This window comes from Eschrichtius robustus, chromosome 6 (assembly GCF_028021215.1).
Source record: "Eschrichtius robustus isolate mEscRob2 chromosome 6, mEscRob2.pri, whole genome shotgun sequence".
Classification (NCBI taxonomy): Eukaryota; Metazoa; Chordata; class Mammalia; order Artiodactyla; family Eschrichtiidae; genus Eschrichtius; species Eschrichtius robustus.
The window spans coordinates 104,158,736-104,175,308 of NC_090829.1; the positions used below are offsets into that span (position 1 = coordinate 104,158,736).

Here is a 16,573-nt window from a genome sequence, read left to right on the forward strand (position 1 = left end):
AAGAAAGAAAAATGGTAAGAAATCAGTCACTGGAGTAGGCTGAAGAGTAAATACGAAATGAAAAACAAAAACAGAGCCAGAGGAGAGCTCAAAGTTGAAGGCAGCTTTGACTTTTTGTTCATGATGTGACACCTTGAACATTTTCTAAACTCAGAAAAAGAAACTAATGGAGGTGGGATTCAGAAGGAAAAGGCCTGATGGAAAGAGGATGTTCTAAGTACACACAAATAATTAGACGGTCTGATTAGCACATTCCTGGATCCTGCTCCCTTGAACATAAGGCTTTGAAGGAATGAAAGAGAAAACGTTTAGATAAGGTTTCATGGCCTGCAGGCCAAATCTGGCTAGCCACCTGTTTTTACATGGCCTTCAAACTAAGAATGTGTTTTACATTTTAAAATAATTTCCGAAAAAAACCCAAGGATAATGTTTCATAACACATCAAATTTTAGGGTCTATAAATAAAGTTTCATTGGAACATGGCCACCACGCTCATTTGTTTACATATTTTCTATGGCTACTTCTGCACTACTATGTCAGAGCTGTGTAGCTGGGAAAGGGACCATATGACTCTCAAAGTCTAAAATATTTACTACATGGATCTTTACAGAAGAAGTTTGCAAACCCTTGGTTTAGATGGTTACAGTGAGTGCTTTGCAAGGATATAACCTAGGTGACAGCATGAGGGCTACAAAAAGGCTTTAGAAGACTCCTCAGACAATAATATATAGTTTGCATCTAATTCGGGGGTGACAAAATGTTTTTCTCCAACAGCAAGTTTTGCAAGGTGCCAATTTTCTTTCACGACTTTCCATAAATAAAAGCTCCCTATCTGTCACGCATGATATCTAGTTGCAAAATCCATTTTCAGGAACAAATATATGTTAGGTTTTCTCCCAATTCATACCCTCAAGATGTCTGGCTCGTGCTACATCTTCTGGGTACACAACAAACTCACTAGTATAGTACCTCTATATTGTAGTTACAAAGCATTAAATTAAGACTAAATAAATACACCCAATGAGATGTAATATAAATGACATAAAACCCTTTAATATATCTTTAATGTAACTGTAAAAATTACACATCATGTTGAAAAAAAAATCAAGAGGTGCAAAGAGAACTGTGCTGGCTAACTTATTTCTACCTCCCTTTCATTTAGCTGTAGCCCTGTGACTAAATTCTGGCCAAGAAAATGTAAGTAGAAGATAGGGATCCTTAAAAGCAGGGGCATGTCCTTTTTTTACTTTTTCCTTCCTACTGGCTAGAAGACAGCTGCGATCCCTCTTAGCTGATCAAAAACCTCGAGGAGCCTATGCATTCATTCAAATCTGAAACATAACAGGCTGGTACTATTAAGCCAGAGTCTATTCACCATATTAGCCTCAAGTATACTAAGAATATAAAGTAATAGAGTGCACAGTATATGTACCCAATGAATATGTAATAAAGCAATTTAAATAAATAAATCAGAGTAATTTAATAATAAAATTTTCCAGCTTACCTCCTTGGATTCCCTTTGCTGTTGCCGTTTTACCAGCATTATCAAGTCCCACCATCACAAGAGTCACCTTTCTTAAAACAATAAAAATTTAAAAATCACTTTGAGTCAGTTAAGTATTGGGGTAAAAATAAAAGCAAATTCATTCATCCAAGCAACACTTAAGGAGCATCTATATGTACAAGACAATCTGCTGGATGCTAAGGGGTACAATGATAAATAAAATATATATTCAAAAAGCAAAATTCTTGAAAAATACCTGGAAAGTGTCATCCTTTTGTTCTCTAAGCAAAAAAAAAAAAAAAAAAAAAAAAGGGGAAACTGTACAGTAGATAACGTGAAGGATAGAGACGAAATAAGGGATAGAAGAGAGAAAGCAAGGCAGGGAGATGGATCCTAGCACGAGTTATTTATCATGTCTAAAGACTCAATTTTCTAGTTAACTGAAGTCTAAGGATTAGCACAAATTTGTTTTTTCTTGTGAAATTACATAAGAAAAGAATGATTGTTAGGTTCTTGACACTACTAGTATGCTCAACTGTTTTTATATATGCAGCACCTTACCAAGTATAAGTCTTAAACATAGTATAGTAACATGACTATTAACCTAAGCGCTAACATATTTTGAAAGAGGATTCCTAAATTATAAAGCTTAAAAATGTTTCTGATGATATAGCTGAACTTCACAGAGTTAGAAAAAAAATACAATCCAGTTCAATTTTACAATTGAAGAAACGTAAGTCCAGAGTCATAAGATAAAACAATGAATTGGCTACAGTCAGAACCAGAACCTAATTCACCTAATTCCTAGGGACTTCTCAAACCTGGGGCAGGTTATAAAGGAACAAACCTACTATACTGGTCCTATTATCTCAGCGATTCACTCCACCACTAAAGCTCATTTCTGTTCCAGGCTTAACTACTGCTTAGTATAAATGGTGAGACCATCTATTAACACCATTTTGGGAATATAGAGAGAAAGCCACAGCATAACTGGGTCACATTCCCATGGGGTAGAGTCAGGGTTTCTGCCAAGTACAGTCATTCTTCACTGGCAATCATTCCAAGAAGGGTTAAAAAACAGAACTTAGATGGCAAGAAAGGGTGTTTTTTCATCTGTATAGGCCTGGCTCTCTTGGATCTGGACTTCTTTATTAAACAAATAGTTACTGACCATCTTCTGTATACCATACACCAGTGTTCTAGGTACCTGAGATACACCTGTTTATTTAAATAACCACAACAACAATGAAAAACAAAAACTGATAGAGAAACCCTTCCCTTATTAAACTTACATTTTAGTTACAGGAGACAAACAATATAATAAATATAGGAAATAAGTAAATTATAGGTTATGTCATATGTTAGAGGTGATCAGGTACTATAGAAAAAAGAATAAAGTAGAGCAGGATATGGATTGTAGTTTTACATAAGGTGATCAGGGCAGGCCTCACTGAGAAAGAAGGTAAAGTCTGAGCAAGGCCTTGAAAGAGGGAGTTACTTATGCAACTATCTGGGGCAAGAGAGTACAGCTGGGGCAAAGGCCAGGAAGCCAGTGTGGTAAAACCCAGTGAGATAGGAGCAGGGAAGAAGGACAGGAAGTCAGAAACGCATCAGAGGCCAGATAACGTAGGGCCTTGTAGGCCATGGTGAGGACTTTGGTTTTTGTAAGTGAAATTAATTTACTCTTCATGTTAATTTCCTTTGTTATCCAGGAGCCTTAGTCTTTTGTAAATGCTTCAACCATCCCTGTATACACCATGAAGAATAAACGAAAGTACGTCTATGCTTGAGTCAGTGGTAAGTCACAATTAGCAGCATCCCCACACCCCATTCCCAGTCAGTCAGTGGTGGGGTCAGTGGAAATGCCAAAGAGGCACACAGCAGATTATGAATTTACGGATCTGAAGTAGTATGTGAGGTCTGGGTACTTCTATCCACGGGCAAGTTTTACCTGTTATTATCAACTTTGAAAAGTATGTTTACATCTTAAGGAAGCTTTGAGATATGTAGAGTATAACTCTACTATTTTGTTTGAAGAATTCATAACTTCCAAATATCAAAGAACAAAATTTAAGTACAAAATAAGTTATTAAATAAAATATAATAAATGACTATCCAAAAAAGATGGATTGTATAGCATTTAAACAATATTTTGGATAACTGATGTTACTAGATATATAATGAATTAGACTATAATAGTAAAGCTAATTCAATTGCTCTTTAATAATTTATTTCAAGATCTACAGTGCTTCAAACGTCACCATGACCAAAACAATTACTTTTGGGGAACAAATCCCCATTTTCTGCTTGTTTGCATCATTTATTCTGTAACTATTCATTAGGCACCGATTACACAGTAGCAAACAAACATCCACAATCCCTAGCCATCATAAACCTTAGAGCCTAGCAAGAAAAGAGGCATTAGAGATTTATGAGTGATGACTGTTGTAAAGGGAAGCACAGGCAGGCACAGGAAGAGAGAGCAGCTGACCATGCCTATTCTAGAAGTCACAGAAGACCATACTGCAAACATATATCGACTGGGTCAGCAGTTCCTAGGAACATCATGGATCCTTTTCCCATCCCTTATGAGCCAGAGTAAAACATCTCAAATATACCTTTTTAAGGAAAATGGCCCTTCATTCTCTACTACAAAGGTAGCATTTTATGTTTCCCCCCCTCCATTCTTGTCAAGATTTCAGTTTAAAAAAAAAAATCACTGTCCAAATAATTACTTTTACACATTTTGAAACATTACTCTTAAAGCAGCTATCAAGGAAAAATGTTAGATTTTACCTTAAAAGCTTTCCTTTTTTAAACAGAATATTAGGTTCAAACAAAAAAAAGTTCTTCAAACACGAAAATCACTTTGGAAAATTATAATCATGCTGAGACTGACACAAAATAAGTCTCTCTGGATTTCTATTTTTATTTTGACTACACTTGCAAGTACACAGTTAATCTTTAAGATCATTATGCCATATACTTGAAAACACAGCTTTAATTAAATATTTGAGGTAATTAAAGCCTTAATGAAAAAACATAACATTAGGAGTACAAATGAAAAATCACAGCATGAATTACTGCAATGCCTGATAACAAAGCATTAAATTTATACTTTCAGAATAGAATGGGTTTAAAAGGCTAACAATCACCTAACACTCAAAATTCTATGGAACTCTTTAAGCACTGAATATATTCCATCTAACACATTTTAAAATGTACATGTCATTATAGCTTTTTAAAATAAGATAAATTATCACTGGGAACAGTTTGGCTGTGATGCTATGAAACAACAGAGAAATAAAAAACTATGTTTTTTAGTCTTATGATTATTCATCAAATACACTAGTCCTTCAATTGAAAAAATAATAAACAATGTTCTTAGGTTTATAGTGTCTAGAAAGTTGACACTAGCAATAAAAGCAATCATTTAGTCATTTGGTCAGGCAGTAATTCAATAAAAGTACATAAGGCATTTGAGTACTATGGACACAAAAATGCCTGAGACATGATTTCTATCCCAGAGTGCTCATCATCTCATGAGAATGACTAAAATGTAAACAAATATTTGTACATTATGACACTATGACAGTTTAAAATGCTTATCGATATATACAAGATGCTAAAGGAATACTGAGCAAGAAGACTTTATTCAGCCTAGAGATACAGGAGAAGGTCTGGGAAGCTTCTTACACAGGTGATGATGCCTCAGCTAAGTTCTTAAAATGTAGAAGTTTGCCGAGCAAGGGGAAGGTGAAAACAGGAGGAAGGACGAAGAGGTTCCAGACTAAGAACACTGCCTGAGAAGACACCACACCAAGGAGGTAAGAACTGGCAGGGTGATGAGTTGCTAAACCCAGGCATTAAGAGCACATCTCAGGAAAGCAGCCTTAAGCAAAAGGAGAACATGCTTGTTAACATTCATACACAATCACAACTCAATACAACTGTGTATTGAGTCTAAAAGGAACCCGACATACTTCTACTTAAGGAACCAGTATCATAATATAGGTAATAATGTGGCCTTCCCAGAAGTTGAAAGTGATCACTTAGCTCTTATTACAGTTATCCCTGAGTCTTGAATTATATACCAAACTAGAAAGGCTGACACGGAAAGGACTCTGTTGTAAGATGTACAGTATGTTTCTACTAGTAACAAGTAACATATAGGGATTGTTGGTACTCTGATATATAGCCACAAACTTGGTGTTAGAGCAGCCTGTGTTCAAATCCCAAAACTGCCATTTCCAAGCTATATGACCTGGGACACATTATTTAACTTCTCAGAATTTCATCAGTAAAATGGGCTAATAAAAATATCCATCCCATAGGGATGTGGTGAAATTACATAAGACATGCAAGTAAGGTGCACAATGCTTGTGGCACACAGTAAGTGCTCAACCTATAGCTGTTCTTATTACAGAATAAAATTCAAGACAAGGAGTCTACAAATGAGACCAGCGAGATGGGCAGGGACCAGATTATAGAGGAGGATTAATGGGTTCAGTTTTGCACATGTTGACAGTAGTGCTTGTCTCACACTGAAGTCTGACGCTGGAGGAGAGACCTGGACTGGGATTATGAGACATATACGTGGTAGTTAAAACCATAAGAACAGATGAAAGAGCACAGAAGGAAGAAGAGCCAGGGGACAGGGGACACAGAACCCCAAGAACCTTTGAAGAAACCCTTAAAATTGTAGCCAGAAAGAAATGACACCAAAGAAATGGCAGCGATGGGAACAGTTTCCAGAAGGGTTAAGAGATGAACAATATCAAATACTACAAAGTTTTGTAAAATAAAAGTATCTTTTTGGTAATTGCCACAAATTAAGTACCTCAGAAATAAATGCTCTCAGCTTTTCCCAAACCCTGCAATACCAACGCTTTGAATTTATATGGCGTGTCTTGATAGTTCAAAGCTATTTTACCCTATCATTTATCTTCATGCTGTCCCTGCAAGTAGAGCAGATACAAGTTACCCAAGGTTACAGTGCTAATAAAAATTAGTTAACAGCAGTTTCCATGGGAAGTTTAAAAACAATGGTTTGTAAAAATAATTATTATTATTTTAAAGGGCAACTTGAACCATCTCGTTTATCCTAAAATTTACTCACATTTATACACACACACACACACACACACACACACACACACACACAGATACAAACCAGATAGCCAGGTAGTCTGGCTCATTTTCATCAAAATATTTTGGAATTTTTTCCCCACATTTCAGTCTATCACAATCATAACCTACTTCCTAGAGCTAAGAGAAGGTAGATTACCTAGTAATAAGTAGATTACTAAGGTTATGAATTGCATGCTGTTAATAAAACCTAACCATGATGTTAATGAAAATCTAATAATGGCATTTTTCTGTTTAAAATCCTTAAACAGAATCAAATCCAAACTCTGCAGCCTCTTCTGCCACTTCCCAGCAAGACTTTAAGGCTGGGGTTTCCCCCAGTCCTTCTTGACCATGCATGTTAACACAGCAAATAAACCTTAACTTTTTCATGCAACTTTTCATACAGTCTTCTCAACTAGAACCTGTCTTAACTCTGCAGCCCCAGGATCAAATGTGCTGAGCATACATCATGCATCTTTACTGAATGAAACAATACAAACATAATTTCTGATCCCCCATTTACTAAGTAAACACTAAGTAAAATTAAAATATATAACTTTAAGTTGAGAACATACTATAATGGATTTAATTTATATAAATCTTCACATCAAAGTAACAGTTCAATATTAGAGAATGTAATTAAAATTACCTATTTTCTTACATCAAACTGACTGAAGTTTTCTGAATAAATTTACATGCTTATGGTTTCAAGGTAATAATTAACAGTGAGAAATATTTTTAAAACTAAAGTAATTCTGAGTTAAAAAAAAAAAGTAGGGATTAAGAGAGCCAAAGACTGTTTTACATATTTTATCTCAGGGTCCCTCTTTATACAACAGATATAGAAATTAATATGTCTAAAATATAAGCCACATAATATTAGCGTTTTGAACTTAGACTCAGAAAACATTTGAATTCTGAATCTTTTCTGAAAGATATTATTACAATCTTTTGAACATTTACAACTCTAAACTTCCTCATCTGTCAACTAAGGAAGACAATACTTCAAATGAGATAATTACATAAAAGCTATTTCTAACTTCAAAAATGTTATGCAAGTTAAAATAAAACACTTCACTGAAACACTATGAAGCAAAATTTAACACATCAAAATTAATATTTATTACTTAAAATATTTAAAACTACATGAAGCAATTTAACAAATAACAAATACATATGAAAAGGGACTTGGGAATACTGTTTTATGATATATGTGTGAGAAAACAAAAAACTTACCACAAAAAAAATTAATACAATGAAAAAATTTTACCAAAAACATTTATGTTGTGATTTTATTATACAAATGCACTATTTTCTTTTTTATTTTGTAAATTTAGATTTTTTTTCACACACACACACTGTATTTTACTTTTACAAGAGATAAATAGACTGACACCAAGCATTGTACATGGATGACCACAACAAAAGCAACAATGATTGCAATTACCAAACACGAAACACACTCATACTATGTCATAATATTGACATTCAGTCCCGTAATCCTCCACTGTAACAGCTCCTTTACTTTGCAGTGAAAATTGATTTGTATATTCTTTGCCTCTGAGTCCTTGTGGGATTTTTTTTTTTTTTAATTCAAACAGAAAGTCACAAAAATTATACTCATCCTCATCAGTTCACTCAGTCCCATGTAATTAATCTTTTTTTTCATCTTGATCTTTTGTTAGCACTTGTATGAATTCATCAGTTTTTCATTAGAGTTCTAAAAATGCTTATTCATTCAGTTCAGCAGTACAGTCAGTTACCAGAAACCTGTACTTGTCAGAGTCTTTTCCATGAATTTCTTGAAGATGAAACCCTTTTATAGGAACATATTTGCAAAAGCATCAGAGTACACCCAGAACTGTCTGTAAATGACAAAAGACTTAAAAATGACCACGGTTAAAGATTTGATGAAAGTTCATAATAATGCAGTTCACAAGAAAATTAGTTATTTCTGAGATATACATTTTAAAGTAATAACTAGGATTATGACTTATAACATTATACCAGAACATGTAAGATTTTTAGAAATTTCAAGTAATGTCTGAAACATTTATATTAACATATTTCCATACAAATAACCCAATGAAAGTTTAGTATTAGTTGTTTTGTTTGTTTTTTCATACTGCAGGTTCTTATTAGTCATCAGTTTTATACACATCAGTGGATATATGTCAATCCCAATCGCCCAATTCAGCACACCACCATCCCCAACCCACCGCAGTTTTCCCCCCTTGGTGTCCATATGTCTGTTCTCTACATCTGTGTCTCAACTTCTGCCCTGCAAACCGGCTCATCTGTACCATTTTTCTAGGTTCCACATACATGCGTTAATATACGATATTTGTTTTTCTCCTTCTGACTTACTTCACTCTGTATGACAGTCTCTAGATCCATCCACGTCTCAACAAATGACTCAATTTCGTTCCTTTTTATGGCTGAGTAACATTCCATTGTATATATGTACCACATCTTCTTTAGCCATTCATCTGTTGATGGGCATTTAGGTTGCTTCCATGACCTGGCTATTGTAAATAGTGCTGCAATGAACATTCGGGTGCATGTGTCTTTTTGAATTGTGGTTTTCTCTGGGTAAATGCCCAGTAGTGGGATTGCTGGGTCATATGGTAATTCTATTTTTAGTTTTTTAAGGAACCTCCATACTGTTCTCCATAGTGGCTGTATCAATTTACATTCCCACCAACAGTGCAAGAGGGTTCCCTTTTCTCCACACCCTCTCCAGCATTTGTTGTTTGTAGATTTTCTGATGATGCCCATTCTAACTGGTGTGAGGTGATACCTCATTGAAGTTTTGATTTGCATTTCTCTAATAATTAGTGATGTTGAGCATCTTTTCATGTGCTTCGTGGCCGTCTGTATGTCTTCTTTTTTTTTTTTTTTTGTATGTCTTCTTTGGAGAAATGTCTATTTAGGTCTTCTGCCCATGTTTGGATTGGGGTGTTTGTTTCTTTAATATTGAGCTGAATGAGCTGTTTATATATTTTGGAGATTAATCCTTTGTCCGTTGATTCATTTGCGAATATTTTCTCCCATTCTGAGGGCTGTCTTTTCGTCTTGTTTATGGTTTCCTTTGCTGTGCAAAAGCTTTGAAGTTTCATTAGGTCCCATTTGTTTATTTTTGTTTTTTATTTCCATTACTCTAGGAGGTGGATCAAAAAAGATCTTGCTGTGATTTGTCAAAGAGTGTTCTTCCTATGTTTTCCTCTAAGAGTTTTATAGTGTCCAGTCTTACATTTAGGTCTCTAATCCATTTTGAGTTTATTTTTGTGTATGGTGTTAGGGAGTATTCTAATTTCATTCTTTTACATGTAGCTATCCAGTTTTCCCAGCACCACTTACCGAAGAGACTGTCTTTTCTCCATTGTATATCTTTGCCTCCTTTGTCATAGATTAGTTGACCATAGGTGCGTGGGTTTATCTCTGGGCTTTCTATTTTGTTCCATTGATCTATGTTTCTGTTTTTGTGCCAGTACCATATTGTCTTGATTACTGTAGCTTTGTAGTATAGTCTGAAGTCAGGGAGTCTGATTCCTCCAGCTCCTTTTTTTTCCCTCAAGACTGCTTTGGCTATTCGAGGTCTTTTGTGTCTCCATACAAATTTTAACCTGATTTGTTCTAGCTCCGTAAAGAATGCCATTGGTAATTTGATAGGGATTGCATTGAATCTGTAGATTGCTTTGGGTAGTATAGTCATTTTCACAATATTGATTCTTCCAATCCAAGAACATGGTATATCTCTCCATCTGTTGGTATCATCTTTAATTTCTTTCATCAGTGTCTTATAGTTTTCTGCATACAGGTCTTTTGTCTCCCTGGGTAGGTTTATTCCTAGGTATTTTATTCTTTTTGTTGCAATGGTAAATGGGAGTGTTTCCATAATTTCTCTTTCAGATTTTTCATCATTAGTGTATAGGAATGCAAGAGATTTCTGTGCATTAATTTTGTATCCTGCACCTTTACCATATTCATTAATTAGCTCTAGCAGTTTTCTGGCGGCATCTTTAGGATTCTCTATGTATAGTATCATGTCATCTGCAAACAGTGACAGTTTCACTTCTTCTTTTCCAATTTGTATTCCTTTTATTTCTTTTTCTTCTCTGATTGCCGTGGCTAGGACTTCCAGAACTATGTTGAATAATAGTGGTGAGAGTGGACATCCTTGTCTCGTTCCTGATCTTAGATGAAATGCTTTCAGTTTTTCACCGTTGAGAATGATGTTTGCTGTGGGTTTGTCATATATGGCCTTTATTATGTTGAGGTAGGTTCCCTCTATGCCCACTTTCTGGAGAGTTTTTATCATAAATGGGTGTTGAGTTTTGTCAAAAGCTTTTTCTGCATCTATTGAGATGATCATATGGCTTTTATTCTTCAATTTGTTAATATGGTGTATCACATTGATTGATTTGCGTATATTGAAGAATCCTTGCATCCCTGGGATAAATCCCACTTGATCGTGGTGTATGATCCTTTTAATGTGTTGTTGGATTCTGTTTCCTAGTATTTTGTTGAGGATTTTTGCCTCTATATTCATCAGTGATATTGGTCTGTAATTTTCTTTCTTGGTAGTGTCTTTGTCTGGTTTTGGTATCACGGTGATGGTGGCCTCATAGAATGAGTTTGGGAGTCTTCCTTCCTCTGCAATTTTCTGGAAGAGTTTGAGAAGGATGGGTGTTAGCTCTTCTCTAAATGTTTGATAGAATTCACCTGTGAAGCCACCTGGTCCTGGACTTTTGTTTGTTGGAAGATTTTTAATCACAGTTTCAATTTCATTACTTGTGATTGGTCTGTTCATATTTTCTGTTTCTTCCTGGTTCAGTCTTGGAAGGTTATACCTTTCTAAGAATTTGTCCATTTCTTCCAGGTTGTCCATTTTATTGGCATAAAGTTGCTTGTAGTAGTCTCTTAGGATGCTTTGTATTTCTGCAGTATCTGTTGTAACTTCTCCTTTATCATTTCTGATTTTATTGATTTGAGTCCTCTCCCTCTTTTTCTTGATGAATCTGGCTAATGGCTTATCAATTTTGTTTATCTTCTCAAAGAACCAGCTTTTAGTTTTATTGATCTTTGCTATTGTTTTCTTTGTTTCTATTTCATTTATTTCTGCTCTGATCTTTATGATTTCTTTCCTTCTGCTAACTTTGGGTTTTGTTTGTTCTTCTTTCTCTAGTTCCTTTAGGTGTAAGGTTAGATTGTTTACTTGAGATTTTTCTTGTTTCTTTAGGTAGGCTTGTATAGCGATAAACTTCCCTCTTAGAACTGCTTTTGCTGCATCCCATAGGTTCTGGGTCGTCGTGTTTTCATTGTCATTTGTCTCTAGGTATTTTTTGATTTCCTCTTTGATTTCTTCAGTGATCTCTTGGCTATTTAGTAACGTATTCTTTAGTCTCCACGTGTTTGTGTTTTTTACGTTTTTTTCCCTGTAATTCATTTTTTTTTTTCACACACACACAGTGTATTTTATTTTTATAAGAGATATTTTACAAGAGATAAATAGACACCAAGCATTGTACATGGATGAGTATAATTTTTGTGACTTTCTGTTTGGATTAAAAAAAAAAAAATCCCACAAGGACTCAGAGGCAAAGAATATACAAATCAATTTTCACTGCAAAATAAAGGAGCTGTTACAGTGGAGGATTACCGGACTGAATGTCAATATTATGACATAGTATGAGTGTGTTTTGTGTTTGGTAATTGCAATCATTGTTGCTTTTTGTGGTCATCCATGTATAATGTAATTCATTTCTAATCTCATAGCATTGTGGTCAGAAAAGATGCTTGATATGATTTCAATTTTCTTAAATTTACTAAGGCTTGATTTGTGACCCAAGATGTGATCTATCCTGGAGAATGTTCTGTGCGCACTTGAGAAGAATGTGTAATCTGCTGTTTTTGGATGGAATGTCCTATAAATATCAATTAAATCTATCTGGTCTATTGTGTCATTTAAAGCTTCTGTTTCCTTATTTATTTTCATTTTGGATGATCTGTCCATTGGTGTAAGTGAGGTGTTAAAGTCCCCCACTATTATTGTGTTACTGCCGATTTCCTCTTTTATAGCTGTTAGCAGTTGCCTTATGTATTGAGGTGCTCGTATGTTGGGTGCATATATATTTATAATTGTTATATCTTCTTCTTGGATTGATCCCTTGATCATTATGTAGTGTCCTTCCTTGTCTCTTGTAACATTCTTTATTTTAAAGTCTACTTTATCTGATATGAGTATAGCTACTCCAGCTTTCTTTTGATTTCCATTTGCATGGAATATCTTCTTCCATCCCCTCACTTTCAGTCTGTGTGTGTCCCTAGGTCTAAAGTGGGTCTCTTGTAAACAGCATATATATGGATCTTGTTTTTGTTTCCATTCAGCAAGCCTGTGTCTTTTGGTTGGAGCATTTAATCCATTCACGTTTAAGGTAATTATCGATATGTATGTTCCTATGACCATTTTCTGAATTGTTTTGGGTTTGTTTTTGTAGGTCCTTTTCTTCTCTTGTGTTTCCCACTTAGAGAAGTTCCTTTAGCATTTGTTGTAGAGCTGGTTTGGTGGTGCTGAATTCTCTTAGCTTTTGCTTGTCTGTAAAGCTTTTGATTTCTCCATCAAATCTAAATGAGATCCTTGCCCGGTAGAGTAATCTTGGTTGTAGGTTCTTCCCTTTCATCACTTTAAGTATATCATGCCACTCCCTTCTGGCTTGTAGAGTTTCTGCTGAGAAATCAGCTGTTAACCTTATAGGAGTTCCTTTGTATGTTATTTGTCGTTTTTCCCTTGCTGCTTTCAATAATTTTTCTTTTGTCTTTAACTTCTGCCACTTTGATTACTATGTGTCTCGGCGTGTTTCTCCTTGGGTTTATCCTGTATGGGACTCTCTGCGCTTCCTGGACTTGGGTGGCTATTTCCTTTCCCATGTTAGGGAAGTTTTCGACTATAATCTCTTCAAATATTTTCTCTGGTCCTCTCTGTCTCTCCTCCTTCTGGGACCCATATAATGCGAATGTTGTTGCGTTTAATGTTGTCCCAGAGGTCTCTTAGGCTGTCTTCATTTCTTTTCATTCTTTTTTCTTTAGTCTGTTCCGCAGCAGTGAATTCCACCATTCTGTCTTCCAGGTCACTTATCCGTTCTTCTGCCTCAGTTATTCGGCTATTGATTCCTTCTAGTGTAGTTTTCATTTCAGTTATTGTATTGGTCATCTCTGTTTGTTTGTTCTTTAATTCTTCTAGGTCTTTGTTAATCATTTCTCACATCTTCTCAATCTTTGCCTCCATTCTTATTCCGAGGTCCTGGATCATCTTCACTATCATTATTCTGAATTCTTTTTCTGGAAGGTTGCCTATCTCCACTTCATTTAGTTGTTTTTCTGGGGTTTTTTCTTGTTCCTTCATCTGGTATATAGCTCTCTGCCTTTTCATCTTGTCTATCTTTCTGTAAATGTGGTTTTTGTTCCACAGGCTGCAGGACTGTAGTTTTTCTTGCTTCTGCTGTCTGCCCTCTGGTGGTTGAGGCTATCAAAGAGGCCTGATGGGAGGCTCTGGTGGTGGGTAGAGCTGACTGTTGCTGTGGCAGTCAGAGCTCTGTAAATCTTTAATCCACTTGACTGTTGATGGGTGGGGCTGGGTTCCCTCCCTGTTGGTTGTTTTGCCTGAGGCAACCCAACACTGGAGCTTACCTGGGCTCTTTGGTGGGGCTAATGGCAGACTCTGGGAGGGCTCACGCCAAGGAGTACTTCCCAGAACCTCTGCTGCCAGTGTCCTTGTCCCCACGGTGAAACAGAGCCAGCCCCCGCCTCTGCAGGAGACCCTCCAACACCAGCAGGTAGGTCTGGTTCAGTCTCCCCCAGGGTCACTGCTCCTTCCCCTGGGTCCCAATGCGCACACTATTCCGTGTGCGCCCTCCAAGAGTGGGGTCTCTGTTTCCCTCAGTCCTGTTGAAGTCCTGCAATCAATTCCCACTGGGCTTCAAAGTCTGATTCTCTATGAATTCCTCCTCCCGTTGCCGGACCCCCAGGTTGGGAAGCCTGACGTGGGGCTCAGAACCTTCACTCTAGTGGGTGGACTTCTGTGGTATAAGAGTTCGCCAGTCTGTGAGTCACCCACCCAGCAGTTATGGGATTTGATTTTACTCTGATTGCGCCTCTCCTACCGTCTCACTGTGGCTTCTCCTCTGTCCTTGGATGTGGGGTATCCTCCTTGGTGAAGTCCAGTGTCTTCCTGTCGATGATTGTCCAGCAGCCAGTCGTGATTCTGGTGCTCTCGCAAGAGGGAGTGAGAGCACGTCCTCCTACTCCGCCATCTTGGTTAATCCTTGCACTATTTTCTGACATTTTAATTCAGATTGTAGAGTCCAGGATAATACTGCATCAAAATAACTCTCTAAATTTATGAAGCACTAAAAAGAGGGCAAAACTTGGGGTTATATGCTAGCTTTGAAGTCCTGATCAAGTGAAATTCTTAGTATCAGTTTGTTCCTTTCTAAAATATAAAGGGATAATGTAAACTATGGACTTTAGCTAATGATATATCACTATATTCATCAATTGTAACAAATGTACCCCACTAATGAAAGATGTTAATAATAGTGGAAACTAGGAGGAGGGAGGGTATATGGGAGCTCTCTGTACTTTCTGCTGAGTTTTTCTGTAAACCTAAAATTGATCTAAAAATAAAGACTATTTTTTAATTGAATAATAAAAAATAAAAATAAAATAAAATATAAAGGGGTAGAATCAAAATATCTCTAGATCCCTTTCCTAAAATTCTGAGATTCTTACTATGAATAAACAAGAAGCTGTAGGGGGATAAAAAGAAGTGTAAGATATTCCAGTTCTGCCCATGGCACATCAGATAATCCTTGCTAATCTGTATGTACAGCTTAATTAAGAAATTAAGAACCAGCAATTCCTATAAATAGTCTAGGATTTACAGTTATATTTACTTAGACCAAGAAAGATGGCTAATAGGGTGCTGTTTCCCCACTGAAAAAATTCCTAGCAGAGATAACATACCACATCATGGCATGTTTTACCAGATACCATACTGATACACAGAAAGCACCAATCCACATTGCTTACTGTGACATGTGAGTCTCTTCTTTTAGACTTGGCCACAGTGAATAACAATCTACTAATAAACTTGAATTAAAGCTTCAAGTAGGCTGAATTGTGACAAGGAAAAACACAGATGGGTAAGAAACTAGTTTTAGCTAGTGGTTACCTCAGGGAAGGGATGGTATGAGACAAATAAGGTGCAGGGAGCTTCAAGGATTTATCCATTTCTTCAGAAAAAAACTGAAATGTGATGACCAAAGGTTAATATTTGTAAAACCTAGGTAGTAAGCACATGAGTACTTACTATACTTTTCTTGTTCTTTAAATACAGGTAAAAATATGTTTTTACTATTTTAAATTATACTACATAATTCTTGCTGCCAAAATTACTTCCTTTAACTTGATGTTAATTTTCTGCCTCTCTAGGTGGGCTATTCCTGAAATCATGCTCATGGAAAGCACAGGAAGCACAAATTTCTTCAAGACCCTGGTAAAATTACATCCTTTCCAAAATTCTGCTTCCAACCCTTGCTAGAATCTTGGAAATCATCTTTAAACTCATATATTCTATCATATGTTATATTACCATTTCATCAACTAGATGCCACTTGGTATAAATAATCAGAGTTCTGAGTATGTAAATGATAATATGTAAGGGTGAGGACCTGCTGACAGGGTCCAGATATTTACTGAGAACCATGACTTGACAGACCTTGTGTTCTGTGCCCTGGATGAAGGCTGCTCCCTATACACAAAATAAATTTCAACAGAGATTCAAATGTTAAAAATTAAAACATAAAAGTACTAGAAAAAAAAAGTATAGGTGCATATAATCTTGGAGTGGTGATGAACTTCCTAAATATTACACTGAAG

The 16,573-nt window shown here is 36.1% G+C and overlaps 1 protein-coding gene across 2 annotated transcripts in view; it reads right to left on the minus strand.

Moving 5' to 3' along the window:
• ARL13B (ARF like GTPase 13B) overlaps positions 1 to 16,573 on the minus strand; it is an 80,548-nt gene that overhangs the window by 56,875 nt on the left and 7,100 nt on the right. For both annotated transcript variants that reach the window (XM_068546898.1, XM_068546897.1), the window contains exon 2: positions 1,505 to 1,575. In XM_068546898.1, the coding sequence (XP_068402999.1) occupies positions 1,505 to 1,575 (71 nt within the window). The remainder of the gene's footprint in view (positions 1 to 1,504; positions 1,576 to 16,573) is intronic.